At 31.9% G+C, this 22,362-nt stretch overlaps 1 protein-coding gene across 1 annotated transcript in view; it reads right to left on the bottom strand.

Annotated features, from left to right (window-relative positions):
• The window catches only part of LOC139516239 (E3 ubiquitin-protein ligase rnf213-alpha-like), a 152,110-nt gene that overhangs the window by 52,277 nt on the left and 77,471 nt on the right, over positions 1-22,362 (bottom strand). The window contains exons 37-50 of the mRNA XM_071306268.1: positions 13,466-13,588; positions 13,035-13,155; positions 12,148-12,386; positions 11,771-11,853; positions 11,209-11,342; positions 10,510-10,602; positions 9,038-9,220; positions 7,063-7,232; positions 5,636-5,858; positions 5,207-5,374; positions 3,237-3,299; positions 2,435-2,544; positions 890-1,027; positions 21-189 (exon numbers count right to left, since the gene is read on the bottom strand). Coding sequence (XP_071162369.1) covers positions 21-189; positions 890-1,027; positions 2,435-2,544; positions 3,237-3,299; positions 5,207-5,374; positions 5,636-5,858; positions 7,063-7,232; positions 9,038-9,220; positions 10,510-10,602; positions 11,209-11,342; positions 11,771-11,853; positions 12,148-12,386; positions 13,035-13,155; positions 13,466-13,588 — 2,017 coding nt within the window. The remainder of the gene's footprint in view (positions 1-20; positions 190-889; positions 1,028-2,434; positions 2,545-3,236; positions 3,300-5,206; positions 5,375-5,635; positions 5,859-7,062; positions 7,233-9,037; positions 9,221-10,509; positions 10,603-11,208; positions 11,343-11,770; positions 11,854-12,147; positions 12,387-13,034; positions 13,156-13,465; positions 13,589-22,362) is intronic.

Below are 22,362 nucleotides of genomic sequence, written 5' to 3'. Positions count from 1 at the left end.
GCAAAGTTCTTTGATGCTACCTTTTCATTTTTAGTGACCACTTCTACAAGATTGCTGGCAAATATGTCAACAGGTTGTATCACTTCTTCTGGCAAGCCACCAAAGTTTCTAAGAATACAATGTTTCAGCTGCAGCCATGTTGGTTTACTTCTAGACTTTAAAACAAACCCATACAACATCTTCAGCAAACTAAAATTTAAGAAGCATTCTATTTTCAATTCTAATCCTTTATGAATATTCTTTCCAATAATAGTTGGATGAAATTAAATGCCATTTTATTTCTAAAAAAAATATTTTACTTTATCACAGTCAAGTTTTATTGGAAGAGATATATAGAGGATATAGAGAGATGAAATAAATCACACTATCCATTGACTTTTTTTAATATACTATAGAATTTATGTTTTAAGGAATGACTGTAATATTTTTTTCTGTCTATGAAGAAATAACAAAAAATTTGGGGCACACTGAATAACGCACGTAGCGGGTTATTTAACAGTGTGCATCACATTTTTTATGTTATTTCGAATAAACAGAAAAAATATTACAGTCATTTCTTATAATTTAATTCTAAATTCCATTTTTAACCGTAGAAAACCATGAAAAAACGTTGATGACGTCACGGTCACATGACTAAATTATGTCTATGGGCTCATAACAAAATAACGTCAGCCAATCAGAAGACATGTTACATCCAAAATTAAATTATTTAAATATAAATGCAATTGAAAAGTAAAATAATCAAACATTCAACACAATTTCTTCAGGATCTGTCTTTAAATTTCATCCAACAGATAGGCCAATGAGAGAAAACTGTTCACAACTGCATATCTATAAATATAACAATCTTTGCAAATGTCTTTTTATCACTTTTATATAAGTTTTATACCTGTAGAAGTCTCTCAAACCAAAGAACTCTCTCATCTCTTTGGAAGCTTGGTCAAACAACATGGTATAAGATAAAGCTAATGGTTCTATCATTGGCTTAATTATCTTCTTTACTTGTTTGTCTGAAGAACATATTTTGCTAAAATGAATAAAAAAAAACATATTATACTACATATTCAAATATATAACATGTCAGGCCAGAATTTTTTAATTTTTTGGTTTACGGATCCGCCGTCCGATTTTGCCAATTTCCAGAATAAAAATAAAATTCACTTTTCATGCTTTTTTATTCCCGCCGACCGTAACAAATGCATTATCCCTAAAAAATAATTAAAATACTCGTTTTTTTATGAAATGAAATGCATTAATCACTATCAAAATTGATAACACTTTCTGTAGTGAAAAAAATTAAGTCTTCCAGTTTACGTTTCTAAAAATAGACAAATCAATTATAACTGACCTTGAAATGTGGTTTGCGCAAATATTTTTGCGAAACGAAACCTGTGTTTAAAACCAATTACAAAATCAATTCGTTTACCGTATTTGTCATCAGTCCGTTACAGATGCATCATCTGATAGAAATAGACTTGTCCAAATGTGGACAGGTAGAAAACGTCAAGTTAGTTAAAGTACTAAATATTAACAAATCATTTGAAATTTTCTTGCTTCATAGATCATAAAAAAATAACGTCCATTTGGCCAAAAAAACGGGAATGCATGACAACAGATTAATCCGATATTCTCGTTTTTCCAGTGGACGAGTCCATTACGTTTGTTGACATGTGTGTTGAAACTTATTTTCGTACGACGTTTTTACATTTTTTCTTCTTTATCAGTTTTCGTGCTTGAAGATCGTAATTCACCAAGCCCACCAAATTATCGGGAATTGATTAAGAGCTACGCGAATCTGTTTTTCATGTTTGTGAAATGACGATATCCGTGCAGTCCCCGTCCACTTTTTGTTTACGGGAAATTATTAGAATGTCATGCGATGTTTATGACAGCTGATTTCATAGAACTAAAATCTAAGAAATGATGACAAAATAGCATATTTTTTTTATTTTTTTTGCCGACCGACTGACCGGACTTTTTCATTGGTAAAATTCGTAAACCAACAAATTAAAAAACCCTGGCCTCACTTCTATTCTAAAATGATTTTCTGTTTGAACAGCAATGCAAATGGTTTACTTTGGTTTTGTGGTTGTTTGTTTAACTTTTGTGAAAATCATTCTGAAGTTTCAGGTGTTATTTGTACTACATGTATATAGTCAACAATTACCAACAAGCTATATAATTGCAAATTAAGTAGTATCTCAGATCTGAACTAAGATGAAATTTTTATCTTTGTTGTGTAACAATATATCTAAGAACTGACCTTTTTATAGTATCAAAGAGGAAAAATAATAGGAAAGAGCAAATATACTTTATTATTCTTTATTAACTGTTTTTTTTTCGTCATAGGGCTAGTGTATCAATAAAATGAAAACCACGTTGAATTTCATGCTTCTGAAGGTCATTTTATTGCAAATGCATAATTGAAACCTACCGTGCACTACTGAGAAGCTCCTCTTTATCTGGAATATCCCTTTGTACCAGTATACCTCTGTTCATCTTAGCAGGATCTAATGCCCAATTTGATATTCCAATGAAAGCAACCTATAAAATAAACACTTTTTTTTTTTTACAAATGTTACCTGGAAACAAAATGTGCCAATGATAGTACAACTGCATACCAAATATCATGCAGCTACCACTAGGGGTACCCCATACACTGACCTATTCATAAATTAATAAATGTAAACTAAGCAAAAGTTTCAAAGTCAATTAACCATGACTGAGTAGGCAAGGACCAAATAGTCTTGAAATGAGATGTGACAATGTTAATACAACTGCATACCAAAAATTATTGATGTACCACTAGTAGTTCCACATAAACTGACCTAATCATAAATTAATACATTGTTGACACCACCGCTGAGGCCACAGTTATCTATGGCTTGCTTTATGACTGTCTAGGCGAGACAAAAACTCATTAAAGATACCAGACTTATAATTTGTTATGCCAAGTCTTGAGTTTTGTCAGTGAGGCTCAAATTAAATAGTAAAGGGCCAATTAAAGTATGAAATTGGAGAGCATGTTTGAGATGAACAACACATTTGAATGAATTATCAACACAAAATTTCCCATACATCTACCAGTTTTTGAGCATCTAGGTTAAGATGGTAACTTACAGAAATCCTGTATAAAAGAACATCTGACAGGGAGTCTTAAATTTATTTTTTGTGTGCGTAGTTTTTCATTTAAATTTGTATACATATGATAAAAAAGGAAGATATCTGAAAGAGACCTTTTTGTATGGCTCTGGTTCTTCATCATCACAGCAACCATCTTCTAGCAATGGATGGAGGGTCTACAAAAAGAGAACAAATTATTTATAACAGAGCATATACTTACCCAATAGTTAAACAACTCTTTTAAAGAAAATTGTACAAAGAAATTATAAATAACTAATCATTTTAAATTTATTTGAGGAAGCACAATTTTTACATGATCAACTGTTAATGCACACTCTTTTACATAACAACAAGAATGTGTCCAAAGTACATGGATGCCCCACTCGCACTATCATTTTGCATGTTCAATGGACTATGAAATTGGGTAAAAAATCTAATTTGGCATTAAAATTAAAAAGATCATACCATAGGGAACATGTGTTCTAAGTTTCAAGTTAATTGCACTTCAACTTCATCAAAAACTACCTTGACCAAAAACTTTAACCTGAAACTCGCACTTTCATTTTCTATGTTTAGTGGACTGTGAAATTGGGGTAAAAAGTCTAATTTGGCTTTAAAATTAGAATGATCATATCATAAGGAACATGTGTATTAAAAGTTTCAAGCTGATTGGACTTCAGCTTCATCAAAAACTACCTTGACAAAAAACATTAACCTGAAGTGAGACAGACGGACGAACTGACAAACAGACGGACCATCGAATGGACGCACAGACCAGTAAACATAATGCCCCTCTACTATTGTAAAAAAAAAAGATTGACTTGAGCAAAATAAAAAACTTGATGATAATCACTGGACCATAAAAAGAGGTCAATGTCTAAAGACTTTTTGTTACTTCCTTTGATAAAGGAACAAACAATACATACTAAATTTTTGTTTTTTAAATGTGATCCTTGGGCCTTTTTCCTTGAACAAATATGACCAAAAACTTCTGTATATATTGAAGTATTGCAAGGATCATGGCGTTAAATTCTCAAATATTTTTTAACCAACTAGAACACAAGTTATTGCATTGAAAGAACTGTGGTTTTAAATAAACTTTAATGAAAGCACTAGAGCTACTGGTAGTCATAGAGAAGATCTGCTCAATGCAACAACAAAAATATGCATGACTTATGCCTTTGAGACAGCAACCCAATGACACAAACAAATCAATAGAAACTAGATGTGTCAAAACGACACGAATGGTCTGTCTCAAAAATTTGAAAAATCTGCAATTTCAACAAAACATGTGGACACAAACATGATGGTAGTGTTACACATCAACATTTTTTTTTAAATCTTAAGGCTTTAAAGAACTCCACATAACTGTGATTTTCAACAATTTATCAAAGTCCAAAGCCCATAATTTCGGCAAAAATCTGAAGGCGTTTAGAAAAAAAGTATGTATAACTGTGATTTTCAACAATTTATCAAAGTCCAAAGGCTGTTATTTCAGCAAAAATTAGTTGAGCAGAATGAAACATAAACTTGATCTGTAACTCATCATGGTTAACTCACATACCAAAAATCAGCCCAATATCTTAAGGCATTTAGAAAAAAGTCTGTATTATTAACTGTGATTTTCAACAATTTATCAAAGTCCAAAGCCCATAATTTCGGCAAAAATTAGTGGGCAGAACAAAACTCAAACTTGATCTGTAACTCATCATGGTTAACTCAAATACCAAAAATCAGCCCAATATCTTAAGGCATTTAGAAAAAAGACTGTATAACTGTGATTTTCAACAATTTATCAAAGTCCAAAGCCCATAATTTCGGCAAAAATAACTGTAGCACAACTTAACATTAACTTGATCTGGAACTCATCATGGTTAACTCACATACCAAAAATCCGCCCAATATCTGAAGGCGTTTAGAAAAAAAGTATGTATAACTGTGATTTTCAACAATTTATCAAAGTCCAAAGGCTGTTATTTCAGCAAAAATTAGTTGAGCAGAATGAAACATAAACTTGATCTATAACTCATCATGGTTAACTCACATACCAAAAATCAGCCCAATATCTTAAAAATATATTTACTTTTAAAGGCATTCTAGGTGAGTCTTCAGCTAGACCAATTTCATCTAGTACTACTACTGATACAAATCCTTCTAAATTCTTTTCCTGGTATGCAGCACATTCTCTGAAAATTTTTACAATTCCATCAGGTGTGGATAAAGGACTACACTGAAAGGATACCATCTTAACCTGTAAGGAAAAAAAGAAGAAAGATGCAATACGAACCCAGTAATTGATATTAAACTTCAAATCTAAAATCAAATTAAATCTTTTAACTAATGTCGCTTAGTATTTAGGAATATATGTCTATTAAAGAACAAGAAATCCATAAAATGTATTTTTAATCTAAGTTTTAATCAGTTTTAATTTTCAATTTTATTTCATAAGATTTGAATTCATTATGACTTCTAACCTTTAAACAATTTTAGACAGATCTAAAAGTTCATTCACCTTTTTAAAATTTCTGAATAAATCGTTGAGTGCTGCATTTCCCAGCATAGCATCAGCAACTATTGTTTTTGCCAGAGATTTGGAACTGCCAGGTTTTCCCACTAAGAATAATGGTATTCTTAGTTCTATACATACAATCATCATAAACACATTTTCTTTCAAAGCCTTGTTCTTAGCAATGTTTGCTGGTAGCTCAACATTTTCTATGAACACTGACTGACACCTATAAAGAAATAAAAGCACATCAGTTTGTAATCATAAGTTATAGCAGCCTTCTGTTTTGTGTTTAAATAGTATTATCTAACTCTTTCCCAAATCAAATTAAGATCTAGACTAAGAATAGGAACCCTTTTATCAGGAAACCAGTCATGTATCCTAGAATGATTAGCCTACTGTCTGTTTTATGTAAAATTATATCATATTGATAACTGCGTAAAATTGATCTTATCTGTTGTACATGCATTACGAAAAGTCATTCATAATTTTTTTTACTGGCCTTCCACGATGCATGTGTTAATCTGAAATGTATAATGTAAACTATGAAGTATTTCATGGTTTAATCCTAAGAACAAAATAAATGATAAGAACTAGGTCCCTTTCCAAATAAAAAGAGCCAAATAAAATTGTGTTTTTCCATTGTTCAAATATTATATATCTTGAGAGTTTAAGCAATAATATCTATTAATGATATATATATAAAACCTAAAATTCTGAACTTTTCCTTTTTCCATCTTTTACTACAATTGTACTGTCTGATACTTAGGATCTAAATCCCTTAAAAAAATGTTGTGATCTATCTATGCAAGGATTTTCTTTCTACTGTAAATCCAGAAATTATTGTGTGCATTTATCATTGCGATTTTGTCATTTTAGACAAAACACAATTTTTATTTTTGTGATATTGAGAAAAATCCTATTAAATTCATATTAAAAATATCAAAATATGAGTTTAATTTATTGCGATTATAACCCTATCGCATTTTTTGCAATTAAGAATTGAATGCTTTTTGTAACTTCATTGTGGTGTAAAAGCATTGGCTGAAGTACATTTCCTCTAAAAATGTGCGCACGGTAAATGCTTTTACAACCCGATGAAGAAATTACAAAAAGAAGCATTCAATACTTATAATTACATTTCTTACCTAGGAGCATGAAAAAACGATTTTTATCAAGTTTTTTTTTTAATTGACCTGTGTACTTTATTGTGGGACCTTGTGTTATCATGAATGATAAGTTTTATTGTGTAATGCAATTGCTTAAGGAATAACATGTGATGTGCAGTTAGCCAATTAGAATAATGTATCATAATGAAACATACATCTAATGTAATTACCCGTTATTATTAAAAACATCGCAATAATTTCTGAATTAACAGTATACAAATCCTTGATCTATGCAGCATTTTGTTGAACTTATTATGAACTCACAGTGATATTTCTTCCTCAATTTGTTCAGCTTCCCCTGGAAGAGACAGTGGAGCTTTGAAATGTCTTGCAACTGTTCTCCTGTATTCTTTCCTCTTCTTCAAACAAGCATGGTAACAAACTCCCAATGCAAGAACTAGTGATCTTGTTACATCTCTTGTTATATCATCATCCTACAACAAAAATAATGTGATACTGTTTTAATGCAAAAACTGTTCTTTTTGCAACAAACTTCCACTAGAGGCTCAGAGGAACCTGTGAGGCTCACATAATATTTTTTATTTACAATTGATGCATGAAATAATGCAACCGTTATACTTTTGCTCTAGTTTCAGAGATACAAGTCAAAAACTGCATTTCCCCCTATGTTCTATTTTTAGCCATGTAGGTTGGCAGTTGGGTCATCGGACACATTTCTTTAAAAACTAAATACCCTTATGCTTATTTGTGGGCAAGTTTGCTTAAATTTTTCTCAGCTGCTTCTGGAGAAAACTTATATAAAAGATTACAAAAATTTACGAAAAAATTGTTAAATTTGACTTTAAAGTGCAATAACTCCTTATGGGGTCAATTGACCATTTTGTTTATATTGACTTATTTCTAGATCTTACTTTGCTGAACATTATTGCTGTATACAAACAATCTTTACTTATAATAACATTCAAAATAATTAACAAACAAGAATGTGTCCATAGTACACTGATGCCCCACTCGCATTATCACTTTCTATGTTCAGTAGACCGTGAAATTGGGGTCAAAACTCTAATTTGGCAATTAAATTAGAAAGATCATATCATAGGGAACATGTGTACTAAGTTTGAAGTTGATTGGACTTCAACTTCATCAAAAACTACCTTGACCAAAAACTTTAACCTGAATGAACGGACAGAAGGACAGACGGAAGGACGGACGCACAGACCAGAAAACATAATGCCCCTCTACTATCATAGGTGGGGCATAAAAACAACAAAATTTCCTTAAAATTACAAATTCAGGAGCAGTAACCTAACAGCAGCTTGTCTGATTCATCTAAAAATTTGAGGACAGACAGATTTGCTCTAAATGCTTTAGTTTCAGAGATAAAAGCCAAAAACTACATTTTACCCCTATGTTCTATTTTTAGCTATGTCTGCCATGTTGATTGGCCGGTGGGTTCTTCATTGGACACATTTTAGATACCAGATACCCTATTTATGATTGTGACCAAGTTTGGTTATATTTGTCTCAGTTGTTTCAGAGGAGATGATTTTTGTAAGATTACAAAAATTTACAAAAATTGTTAAAAATTTACTTATTACACCTTAAGGGGTCAATTGACCATTTTGGTCCTGTCGCACATTAGTAGATCTTACTTTGCTGAACATTATTGCTAATAACAGTTTATCTCTATCTATAATAATATTCAAGATAATAACTAAAAACTGCCAAATTTCATAAAAATTACCAATTCAGGGGCAGCAACCTTGAACAACAGGTTGTCCAATTCGTCTGAAAATTTCAGGTCAATTTCAGGAAAGTTATATTTTGACCTGATGAACCATTTTTCCCTGTTAGTTTTGCTCTAAATGCTTTGGTTTCAGAGATATAAGCCAAAATCTACATTTTACCCCTGTGTTCTATTTTTAGCCATGTCGGCCATCTTGGTTGGTTGGCCGGGTCTTCGGACACATTTTTAAAACTAGATAACCCAATGATGATTGTGGCCAAGTTTGATAAAATTTGGCCAAGTAGTTTCACAGGAGGAGTTTTGTAAAAGTTAACGACGGACGCCAAGTGATGAGAAAAGCTATCCGAGCTTAAAAAAAATAAATATAACTTTTATTCTAAAGTACCTATGTAACCAAAAACCTGAAAATCAGCTTTATTCCAGAAATTAAGACTGAGTGTTGATGAACATGAATTGACATCTTTAGATGTCTTTTTGTTTTCATGATTATTTCTAAATACAATGAATGATCACAGATTTAATCAGACTTACATCTTGTTCTACATCAACGTATTCAATACCATCCCTTAATTCTTTCAGATCTTTCTGTCTATTCTTGATCTCTTGTAGTTCTGTAAAAAGTACACATTCCTCATCTTGAGCTTGATTGAAGAACCAGCTCATCACTTGTAGAACTCTTTCTACATCTCTTAAACTTACAAAACTACACTCATCCTGTGTAACAGAAAATGAAATCAAATACTGTAAACCAACTTATTTCATGGATACTTTATTTCGCATTTTACCCTTTCTAGTACACTTTGTGACTATGATGTAGTTAAAGAACAAAAGATCAAAGTTTTACATTTTCGCAATTAATTATATTCGCTTTATTTTTCTACTCGCGAAAGTCACGAAAAATTAATAGCTTGCGAAAATAAGTTGGTTTACAGTAGTGCAGTTCCTGAATACTTTAAAAAGATCAATTTGTGATTTCATTGTCACTAACAGAAAGTATTTTCGAGTATACTTAAAAGATTCCAATCCTTTTGAGATAGGTAGAAACAAGAATGTGTCCATAGTACACAGATGTTTAGTGGACCGTGAAATTGGAGAAAAAACTCTAATTTGGCATTTAAATTAGAAAGATCATACCACAAGGAACATGTATACTAAGTTTCAAATTGATTGGACTTCAACTTCATCAAAAACTACCTTGACCAAAACTTCCACCTGAAATTCGCACTATCATTTTCTATGTTCAGTGAACCGTGTAATTGGGGTCAAAACACTTATTTGGCATTACAATTAGAAAGATCATATCATAGGGCACATATGTATTCAGTTTCAAGTTGATTGGACTTCAACTTCATCAAAAACTACCTTGACCAAAAACTTTAACCTGAAGTGGGATGAATGGACGGAAGGACAGACAGAAAGACAAACAGACGCACAGACCAGAAAACATAATGCGCCTCTACTATCGTAGGTGGGGCATAAAAAGAAATGATTTGAGTCTGAATTTTTTTTTGTGCTATAAATATGTTCTCTTATTTGAAAAATAGCATGATGAATTATAAGCAATAAATGGAGAATGTGTCCACTGACACAGATGATGCCCCACTTGCATAGAACATAATAAAAGGGCATAACTCAAGAATGGTAAAAGTGACACCACCTAAACTTGAACTTGATCTGATTTTGTGGAAATAAGCATTGTGTATTAGTTTCATAACATTTAGTTAAGGCAAAAGTTAGAGAACTACAAACAATTTAGAGACGTACATGTATACAAACAAACCTTAATGCCCTTTCTGCTACATTGGGGTCATAATAAAACAGCAATTTGTATTCAACCTTTTCATTTAACAAGGTTGTACAGTTATTGAAACACAACAAGATGTTTAGTTAAGCTAAAAATAATTAAAGGATGAAATGGTTAAATTTCAAATGACAAACATAATTTGAATAATCTTAATGAATCATTTACATGAAACTTAATATGAAACCAATTTTATACAAACCTTTTGTTTTCTCATAAATTCTTGTGAAACTGTCAGAATCTTACTGACAACAGTATCAAGTCCTGGTAAAGCAGGCAAATGTCCATTATTTATCTGAAATAAAAGTAAGCATTCCTTAGTGAGCAAATTCAAATACCCCATCCCCTGATGTAAAGGGGAAAATCAAATATGACCAGACAACAAAGTTAAGAAAGGAAATGTGGAAAATTTCCAAGAGACAACAACCCGACAAAAGAGCAGACAAGTACATTATACAGATTTTACTATCATTCTCATATAAATAGATGCTACTGAAATACTTTAATTTTGGAAATTGTTGCATGAATTTATTATTGCAATTTTTGGAGAATGGACATAACTGAGAGATTAATTATTACGGCTTAAGGGAAATCTTTATATAGCTATATGAATCAGTTATCAGGATGTAAACTTTTATTCACCCACTCACATTATTGTCAAGTTTAAAAACCGTGCCATAATTTCTGAATTTACAGTATTCAAAATAAATTTAATTCAAAGTTTTGGATCAACTGTATCAACTACAAGTTAATTCAGTTTCTACCTCTTAAGTTAATTTTCATATTTGAAATAAAGTTGAGAACAGAAATAGGGAATGGGTCAAAGACAACAACCCAAAGAGTATAAATTCATTGTAAATGATGTACTTCCTATAAAAAAACGATTAAATCATATACATACATATCTAAGAACCATCTGTCTGATGTACAATTCTTCTACTTCAGTATCTAACTGTCCAAAATCCCATACAAGAGGCAGCATACTCTGTGGTAATGGCTGGACTCTGTATACCAAGTTCCTCATTGGTACATGACCTTGGTAATAGAATAATTGTAATTATTATAAGTTCACCCCCAATTCAAACTTTAAGTCCTCAAAATAGTTATCAAAAGTACCAGGATTATAATTTTATACGCCAGACGCGCGTTTCGTCTACATAAGACGCATCAGTGACGCTCAGATCAAAAGAGTTAAAAAGCCAAACAAAACTTTATCTAACCTGAAATAAAATTTATGCTGTATTTTTTTTCCAGATTTTTACTTCCCTATATTGTTAAAGGGACATAACAAAAATAATTTTCAACTATATTATTGAGGTTTTTTAAATCTTTACCTAAGAGTGGTTACAATACAAATAATAGCCAAAAAACCTCACCCACATTTCAAAGGTTCAAAGCACATCTATACCACTAATAAATATATCCACCATCTTTATATAACTGATAATCTTTAAAATTATTACCTAGCTTATCTGTTGTCTTCTCAGCATCAACATGATAGCCAAGACCTGCTTGTTCCAATCTTTGAATCAGCTCTTTTGAGTGTCTTGTAAAATAATATATGTAATGGTGTTACTTCTTTGAAATGAAAAAAAAACCAACCGCATGGCATCTCAAAAATGGTATAAACATGATTAACAAATTATTGGTATTTTCATTTTTTTCTTATATGCATGTGTTTTTTTTATCATAAAATAATAGCAACTCAACACAAAATTGAATACATTTGAATCTTATTTATCTTAGCTTGCTGTTAATAACTATATCAAATGTGAGAGTATCTCAAATTTAGATTATAATTGTTTTCTTCACAAGGAAATCTAAAATTATATATTTTTACTTTCTATATGGGTTACATGCTGCCACCATTTTCAATCTTTGATGTAACTCCATTTGTTTTCCACCTAATGTTTTGTCACACATTATTTCTTTAATAACACCTATAGCCTCTGTGGTGTTAGCTTCATCAAAGAAAAGTACAGTGTCCATGTTTTGATGCTCCCTGGCATTCTCAGCAGCTAGTTCTTCTGCTTGATGTACTTTTCTGATTATATCTGAGGCTTTGGTTCCTCCATGAACCTGAAAAAAAAAAGATTTTTAAAGTGAGAGATGTTCAATTATTTAAAATATGAACATGAAATTTATTTTTAATTAGATATTATTCATATGAAAAAAAGAAAATATCAAGACATTCTTTTAAAAGTGAAATTTGGTTAAAGTTCAGTTAAATAAAAATCTTTAAACCAATCTCTTTCAGGAGAGTTAACTTACTTTTAGACCAATGTAGAATGCTATGCATTCAACTTAGAAATATCTAAAAGAAGATTATTTATCTTGTCATAAGAGAAAGGAAACTATCGCTCTACACTGGAGATAATTATAATTAGGGCTTTTCCAGAATTAATTGTAGGGGTGTGTGATGACAATTAATTATATAAATTTGTGATACAAAATGCTTTTTCTTGGACTTTCTAATTTCAAATGGGCTTAGTACAGGAATATTATGTGAAATGACTCCAGCTATGAATTTTTTATTTATGCAAGTAATCGACATTTTGATTAAAAAATTCTATAATTTTTAAGAGTCCATAATTCTTATCAGAGGAGCCTCAATGAAATTTATAATATCAAAAGATTTTATAACAATTATGAACTGTTTTGCCATGACAAAAACAAAAACATTACAAAGTTTTCAATTTTTCTGTTTCATCAGGATTAAAGACTTACTTTCATCAGAATCATATTTTTGACTTCTAATCCAGGGGGTTGCTGTAATGAGCACATAAACTTAATGAGACGAGTCTTTCCACAACCTGTCTCACCCATGATTATTACTGGTATTCCACATCTGAAGAAATGAATATCATATATTATTATTCGGTGAAGGTTGCCAAATGGGTAACTTGGTTTTTTTTTACAAGGGAATATACGGCTGTTGAAATAATAATTTCACAATTTTCATACAGGTGTATTAACATTGTAGGCAAAATATTTCTATGCACTCTACAGGGGCATACAAATTAAGGAGGATCACTTGGGTTTTAAAAAAATGATTGTTGCAATCAGCACTTCAGGGGGCAATAGTTGAAAAACAAATACGAAACTTGACCACTTCAACATCAAAGTAAAGTTCCATTGACTTATTTTTCCCACTATACCTGAATCGCATATAAATAGCAAGGATCTTCTTGACATTGTCTGTTGTCAACTCATAAGTTGGATCAGGATCATGAGCCAGGTCTATTCCCATCACATTACACAGTTTCAAAATCTTGTCATGCCTGTAAATGTATAAAATACTGTCAAGTGCCTTTCATGAAATTCATAATTAATTTTATCGTTTTTGTTTGTTTGTTAAAATTGCACTGACCTATAGTTGCTTAAACTTCTAATCATTTGGTCTTTGGTAGAGAGTTGTCTCATTGGCATTCATACCACATCTTCTTATTCGTATAGTAATACAAATTATAAAATTGTCAATTTAGGCAAAATGAACGTAAACTGGTAACCTTTTAGGTTTTAGTACAAATTACAATTGAACATGAGCAAGAAGTTTACCCCAAAATATTTTACTCTTGTCAACATCTTTAATTGTAAAGGAAATAATTTGTAGCAAAATTTTTTTGGCAAGGGTGTTGCTCATATATAAAAAAAATATTGACATTATCTTGAAATAAGGGTATCTTTGCCATTTTCGTTTAAATGTCAAAACGTTGAAGGTCTAAAGCCAACAATTCATTCAAAATTCAAAAACAGTGTATGAATATTTCTTGTGAACCTTTTGAAGCATATATAAGCTCTAAACTGCAATCGTTAAGTATTATTACAACAGTTGCCATGGTGACAAATATCACCCATAACAGTCAATCAAATGATATATAATATAGTTTATGTAAAAAATTACATATAATTATGTTTATAATGTTCATTTTTCTAATGGGAATATAACTGCATGCTTTGCTTTGTTTCACTCTCAGTACTGTCATGACTGTCTTTGCTCATTGAAAAGACTTAACAAATTTAAATATATACACTGTTGCATTTTGGGGGAGGAGTGGAGGTTGGGTAGTTTTTGTTTGAATCTTTCATAGATCAGGATCATGCACAGCTAAGATGTGCATTAACTACCTCAGATATACTGCAAAGTTCAAATGTACTCTTAACTGATCCTAGACTTTGAAAAGGGTGTAATTCCATAAAATTAAAATAAACAGCTGCGCCATGAGCGCATGTTACGCCCGTCGCTTTTTCAAAGAATAATAAAAGTTTAATAACTTCTCAATGTCATATCACAAATTCATGAAAAACTAATGGGAAGTTATGTTAATAGATATAAACCTGGCGTCACCAAAGTTTCATAACTGCTCAAAGCATTGTCTGAAAACTGGAATATTCCCCCTTTTTATGATTAAAATCACATTTATCCGTGACCTAAAACGTATACAAATTAAAAGTGAACTCCCGTCAATAAATATGAACAATTTATTGAACGAAAAAATGGAGAGAAAAAATGGGGAGAGTTTAAGATTGGAAAGTGAAATTTTTTTTTCAGTTTATTTACTAGTACTAGTAGTTATAGGTGTCTACACACTTCAGTGATTCCCTATATAATCAACCATTTTTTTCCCACAAAAAGGGGGGGCTGTCCCTCCAGGATCCACCTATGAAACTGATCTGGTTCTTGGTTTTAACAATTTTTAAAGTATCAAACAAAGAAAAGTAATGCAAAACAGGCATAACTCAGGAACAGTTAAAGTGTCACCAACTAAATTCAAACTTGATCTCTGTTTTGTGGTAATAAGCATTGTGTATATGTTTCATAACATTTGGTTGAGGCAAACTAAAATCAGAAAATGGAAACCAATTTCGTGACGACTAAAGTACTAAAGTAACGCAAAATGGGCATAACTCCGGAACAGTTAAAGTGACGCCAACTAAACGAACATGGGTGAAACTTATGATATGAGACAAATCTTCACAAGAAACGAATTGAAACAGAAATAAATAACCACAAGTCACCCTACGGCCTTCAACAGTAAGTAAAGCACATACCACATAGTACCATATGAAGGCTTTGTAAACAGATATCAAACTAGTTGAAAAAAAATTACTTAAAATAAAAAAGATCATGATTGTTTAATCAGTAACTGTTGTTATGTTATTTGGCACGTGTCAATCGGTTCATTGATTTTTTTCGGCATATCAAAGAAAAAAGGGCACGTGTCTAAATGGTGTATTCCTCCTATTCATACTTTTAAAAATCACTATTCCTTCAATAGATGGTTTGATTAATTATAAATTGGTTTTATAACATTCAAGGTTAATTAAAAATTCACCTAAGATTTACCTGTATTTTTTAAAAGAAAATATAGTTGATACACTTTTCAGTGGCGGATCCAGGGGGAAAAAGGGGGGGGGGGGGGGGGGGGGGAGTCCGGGGGTTGGAAACCCCCTTTTTTTTTGACAATCAATGCATTTGAATGGGAGCATATAGTTGGAACCCCCCTTCCCCGTTTTAAAATGTCTGGATCCGCCACTGCTGTTGAAGTATATTACTTTAATAAAAATGTGATACACCACTGTATTACAGGCTCCTGACTTGGGAAATGCACACACATACAGAATGTGGCAAGGTGAAACATGTAAGTGGGATTCCAATCCTCCCTGTAAAACATAAACACAAAGTGGACATGGCCGGCTACTTGTACATACCAACACAAAAAGACACAAAGAACATATCTGAGAGTACTTGCAGTTACTGAAGGCTAATTTAAAGCCAAAACAACAAATAAAAAAAATACACAACTAATTAGACTGCATGCTCTTTACTGACTATGAAACAAAATACTGATGGGATCATTACACAATACTGAGACTGAGACTACACATCATCTAAAGGGATGGCAAAGCAAGTCGACGAAACATTCCAGCACCCACGACCAAACATTTTAAACAAATAAAACTACTGAAACATGAGGAATCTAGGCCTCAACCATGATTCACTATGCAGCATTAATGCCCCACCAAGAAGTAACAACAGTACAGTTTGGCGATGCAGCCACCCACCTTATTCACGTTGAATAGATTAATAAACTTGAATAGGCTAATATACGGTGGATTTCTGATGTATGTGCTACAATGTATGATTTGCTTTAGTGTTGTTTACTTGTATTGTTTGTTTCATATTATAATGCTTGTGTGACTTTACTTTTGAATTTGTGTTATAAAAGAAATATTAGATAATTTGCTACATTTCTTTATTTCGATTGTTTATGCTATATGGACACGTTTTTGTCTCTTTCACTTATTCAGAATTTCCATTCTCAATTTTATTCCATTTCTTTTAATTTGATTTGAATTAAAAACACAAAATTCAAACATATACAAAAATAACCTATATATCCAAAAAACATTGGCCAATTAAAAGTTGCTTAAGTATAATCCTTTGTTTGCATAAGTTTTCTTCCTATTCCCACATGACATTTTAACTTTTCTTACCAGATTTATAAAAAAGTGGGAATGAAACATTTAAAACAATGCTGAATATCTTATTTATTTATGATTATTTTTCTATAAAATTTGAATTTTTTGCATTAAATATCTATCTCTAACATAATATGTAAAAATAATATATATAACAGCACTCCTTCTAGTCCTTAGTGGTCTTTAGTGCACTAAGGAGTCCTTACAGTGTTAGACGCACTGTTTACTTTTACGATTCTAGACCAAAATAAAATTTGAATTTTGAGATATTGAGAAAAATCCAGGAATACAAATTTTTGAGGAAACCATGCACCAAATTCAGCAGTCCTACATTATTAACTCTGTCTCTCCATCTAAAATTTCTATGCCATACTTTGTTATTACAATAAACAAATGACCTTTCATGAAATCAAGAGATATGAGTTGTAAATATAGAGAAATATGATTTTTTGTTGATTATGGTTGAAAGAAGTCCATTTACAGGGCTGCAAAACAGATATTATAAGGTACATAATGGTTTGTATCAAATCTGAACTGTTTTGTTCCAATGGTAACCAAAAGCAGATCAAGTGTAAATTAACTATCTAACTGTTGAGTATATTATTCAAACTCCATTATTTATTAGTATCCAATACCTAGAAAACCATGTATTTGATGCTGATTCTGAATTAATTCAGCAATTTCAGACCGGTTGCTAGGGCTTTTTTTTTTTGGTTGCTATGGTCTTTCAGCCACTTAAATTAAAGCTTATATATTTTTTATCATTTTCAAACAAATCATAAGTTTTATTGTCTGTTAAATTACATTAATATAAAAAAAAATAGCAAAAATTTTGATAATGAACAAGTATTGTGTTTTGTCATTTTTATGAATTTTACCAATTTTTGTTGCCATGGTAACAAAAAATTTCAAAAAAAAACAGATGTTTTTTCCTGTTTTCAATAATTCAATGTATGAACTTTAAGATGCAATCATAGTTTTTAATGAACTTGTCTGCTCAATGTCAATTTTTCTTGATTTAAAGTATGATATTTAAGCTATTTTCAGAAAATGTCAAAATACAGATTTTTGCACCTTTTTAAATACCATTTTAGCCTAATATCAAAAAAAAATTTCATAACGTCAACATCAAAATATGAACTTCAAATAATGCCTAATTAAGTCTTTCCACTTTTCTGTGGAAAGACTTATTGTTTTTGTTCTGATTATTATTATTATTATTATTATTTTTTTTTTTTTTCCGCCAACTTTTGTTCTTGCGATAAATGTTTGTTTCGCAATATGTCGCTGAGATATTTCTCATATTGTATCGTATAGTTTATGCGCTTTTAAATTTCACCCTGCTAAGCCGAACCATTTTCTTTGTAAGAGTTATCTCCCTATTCACTGTTTATCATCAAAGCGTATCTCCTTCGTAACAAAAAAAGATAGCGACAAAATTCTTTTTACAAATTGTTCGTTACATCCTCAGTAATTTTTGGCGTAATTGGATCGAAGCGATTCGATGAAATTTTATAGGAGTTATCTACCTTTACGGAATAAATTTGTCGGCACGTTTTTTTAACTCATAAACCGTTAACCGTATAACCCTGGGATGTTTTTATTTCGGTCCCCTAGGTCCTAACTTAGAAAATGAGGTCAAGGTCAAAGGTCAAGGTCAAGTTCTCAATTGTGACTTTTGCTTGTTTTTGCATTTTCTCACTCACTTTGAGAGATACATATAAAAGAACAAGTGCAAAATGTCTGCTTAATTGTTATGAAGATATGCTACATTTAGTCTTATACAATTAGATTGCATCTTATAGGAGTTGTCGCCCCTGAAATGTCTTGATATGAGGTTATTTGATTATAACTTCAAGTAAGTTCATTATAAAGACATTTGACCTGATACAAAAGGTTAAGTGACAAATGACCTTGAAAAATGGCTACCGGAAGTGACCTTGAGAAAACCGGAAGTAGCTTTTTTTGCAATTTTTTCACATAAAAGTACTCAGAATCCATATATTTTTTCATATAGATACATGAACAAATTACTGAAGACTAAAAATGACTTCCAACAAACCGGAAGTGGCCAATTATCTCCCATTCTACATACAAAAGTATATAGAAACTATACATTTTTGCAATCAGTGTGAAAGAAGCTATCATATGAGACCAGATGTGACATTCATTTCACCGGAAGTAGCATATTAACTCCCTTATATCACTCAAAAAGATAATTAAACCATTATTTATCGCATCAGTATGAAGAAACTACCTTCTTATCCAAATTTCTGTGGTGTGGAAAGACTTTCAATTGTTCTCTGAACAATTGGTTTTTAATTATTATTATTATTTTTTTCTTCCGCCAAATTTTGTTCTTGCGATAAATGTTTGTTTCGCAATATGTCGCTTAGATATTTCTCATATGGTATCGTATAGTTTATGCGCTTTTAAATTTCACCCTGCTAAGGCAAACCATTTTCTTTGTAAGAGTTATCTCCCTATTCACTGTTAATCATCTGTGTGCATCTCCTTCGTAACAAAATAAGAAAGCGACAAAATTCTTTTTACAAACTGTTCGTTACATCCTCAGTAATTTTTGGCGTATTTGAATCGAAGCGATTTGATGAAATTTTATAGGAGTTATCTACCTTTACGGAATAAATTTGTCGGTATGTTTTTTAAACTCCTAAACCGTTAACCGTATAACCCTGGAATGTTTTTATTTGAGTCCCCTGGATCCTAACTTAGAAAATTAGGTCAAGGTCAAAGGTCAAGGTCATATTTTAGATTTTTATAAGTTTTTCATTTCCCTATAATTCTTGAACGGTTATAGATACAAAAAAATTAAGCAGTGAAAAATGCTTGGTACTTTAAGGGGCAACTTTTTTACATTATGACTATATTGATTTTACCATCATATAAGGGACATAACTCCCATCGATGGTTTTTAAAAAGCCATTTTTAGGCAAAACTCTTAAACAAAAGGTCCTTGACCCATAGGGTCTTTTGCAATGACCTTGTGGAGCAATGACCTTGACGAAGGTCACAAGGTCAAAGGTCAAGGTAATCAAATTATGTGGTTTTGGCACTATTTAAACAGTTTTATGAGTGTTTGAATTTCAACCAACCAACCAACCAACCAACCAACCAACCAATCACTCAATCAATCAATCAATCAATCAATCAATCAATCAATGTTTCCGTTTCATGTGTTTGATACGGGATTCAAGGTCTCTTTTTTTCCGCTTGTTTTAATTGAGCCTATCAAACGTGTTTAACCAACATGTTTAACCAACGTGTTTAACCAACCAACCAACCAACCAACCAACCAACCAACCAACCAACCAACCAAACAAACAACCAACCAACCAACCAACCAACCAATCAATCAATCGATGCATGTTTCCGTTTCATGTGTTAAATACGGGATCCAAGATGTTTTTTTTTCGCTCGTTTAAATTGAGCCTATCTAACGTGTTTAACCAGCCAACGTGTTTAACCAACGTGTTTAACCAACGTGTTTAACCAACGTGTTTAACCGACCGACCAACCAACCAACCAACCAACCAATCAATCAATCAATGCATGTTTCCGTTTCATGTGTTAAATACGGGATCCAAGATGTTTTTTTTCGCTTGTTTAAATTGAGCCTATCTAACGTGTTTAACCAGCCAACGTGTTTAACCAACGTGTTTAACCAACATGTTTAACCAACGTGTTTAACCAACCAACCAACCAACCAACCAATCAACCAATCAATGCATGTTTCCGTTTCATGTGTCAAATACGGGATCCAAGATGTTTTTTTTCGCTTGTTTAAATTGAGCCTATCAAACGTGTTTAACCAGCCAACGTGTTTAACCAACGTGTTTAACCAACATGTTTAACCAACGTGTTTAACCAACCAACCAACCAATCAACCAATCAATGCATGTTTCCGTTTCATTTGTTAAATACGGGATCCAAGATGTTTTTTTTCGCTTGTTTAAATTGAGCCTTTCCAACGTGTTTAACCAGCCAACGTGTTTAACCAACGTGTTCAACCAACATGTTTAACTAACATGTTTAACCAACGTGTTTAACCAACCAACCAACCAATCAACCAATCAATGCATGTTTCCGTTTCATTTGTTAAATACGGGATCCAAGATGTTTTTTTTCGCTTGTTTAAATTGAGCCTTTCCAACGTGTTTAACCAGCCAACGTGTTTAACCAACGTGTTCAACCAACATGTTTAACTAACGTGTTTAACCAACCAACCAACCAATCAATCACTTAATGTATGTTTCCGTGTCATGCGTTTAATACGGGATGCAAGGTCTCTTGAGGTTTTTTTCCCTTGTTCTAAGTGACCCTATCAAACGTGTTTAATCAACCAACCAACCAACAAACAAACCAACCAACCAATCAATCAACCAACTAATCAATCAATCAATATGTATGACTGTTTATTTATGACAGTATATTGAAGGAACAAACTCTCAATTATTCAAGAAAATTTTTATTTTATTATTGTTCTTACGTCTCTTCTGAAAAAAAATCCACATATTCTCTGAAACTACAAGTCCAATCGACCTGAAAATTTGCAGTCAGCAGGGCATACATGTACTGAAGGTTCATAAAAAAACTTTTTGCAGATATCTCTCAAGACTTTTCCTAGAAAAAACAAATGGCAATGCCGTAAAAATCGCTTGCTAGGTCCGTAAATCTCAGTAAAAACCTACAATAAAATGTCCGCTCCGAGATTGAAATACTAATCTGTGTTACAAACAGGTGCTGAAAAATGGACATTATCAAAAAATAATCATTAAATGTGTTTTAAAGTTACACCGGATCGATTAAATCCAAAACATGCACTGTGATCAAAATGTCAATTTCCTACAATGACAAAAGAAATTACATTGTGTACATTCCATCTCTAGACATGTTGTCTGTTCAAGGTCCCGACCTAAAAAGAAATTAAAAGACTAAGTTTTTCTTAATATAAACCCGCGTCACGTGATGTCTCCTCAATCTTGCGCGCGCGCTGTATCTAAAATAAAAGAAAAACTTTCCAAACTAAACATGAAACTTCTCCGGTAACATAATAATATAGACCCTTTACAAAAACAAACAAACAAACAAATCTCCCCCCCCCCCTTTTTTCCAAATCAATCAATAAAAAAAACCAATTATCCATTCATCAGAGGGGAAAGACTGCCTAACAATTGTTTTCAAAACAATTGCCTTATATTTATTATTATTATTAAGTCTTTCCACTTTTCTGTGGAAAGACTTATTGTTTTTGTTCTGATTATTAAGTCTTTCCACTTTTCTGTGGAAAGACTTATTGTTTTTCTTCTGATTATTATTATTAGGTCTTTCCACTTTTCTGTGGAAAGCCTATTGTATTTGTTCTGATTATTATTATTATTATTTTTTTTTTTTTTCCGCCAAATTTTGTTCTTGCGATAAATGTTTGTTTCGCAATATGTCGCTTAGATTTTTTTCATATTGTATCGCATAGTTTATGCGCTTTTAAATTTCACCCTGCTAAGCCGAACCATTTTCTTTGTAAGAGTTATCTCCCTATTCACTGTTTGTCATG

Source organism: Mytilus edulis, chromosome 1, assembly GCF_963676685.1.
Source record: "Mytilus edulis chromosome 1, xbMytEdul2.2, whole genome shotgun sequence".
In the NCBI taxonomy this organism is placed as follows: domain Eukaryota; kingdom Metazoa; phylum Mollusca; class Bivalvia; order Mytilida; family Mytilidae; genus Mytilus; species Mytilus edulis.
Note: the sequence above shows the minus strand (reverse complement) of the source record. Positions and strands in the feature narration are given on the sequence as shown.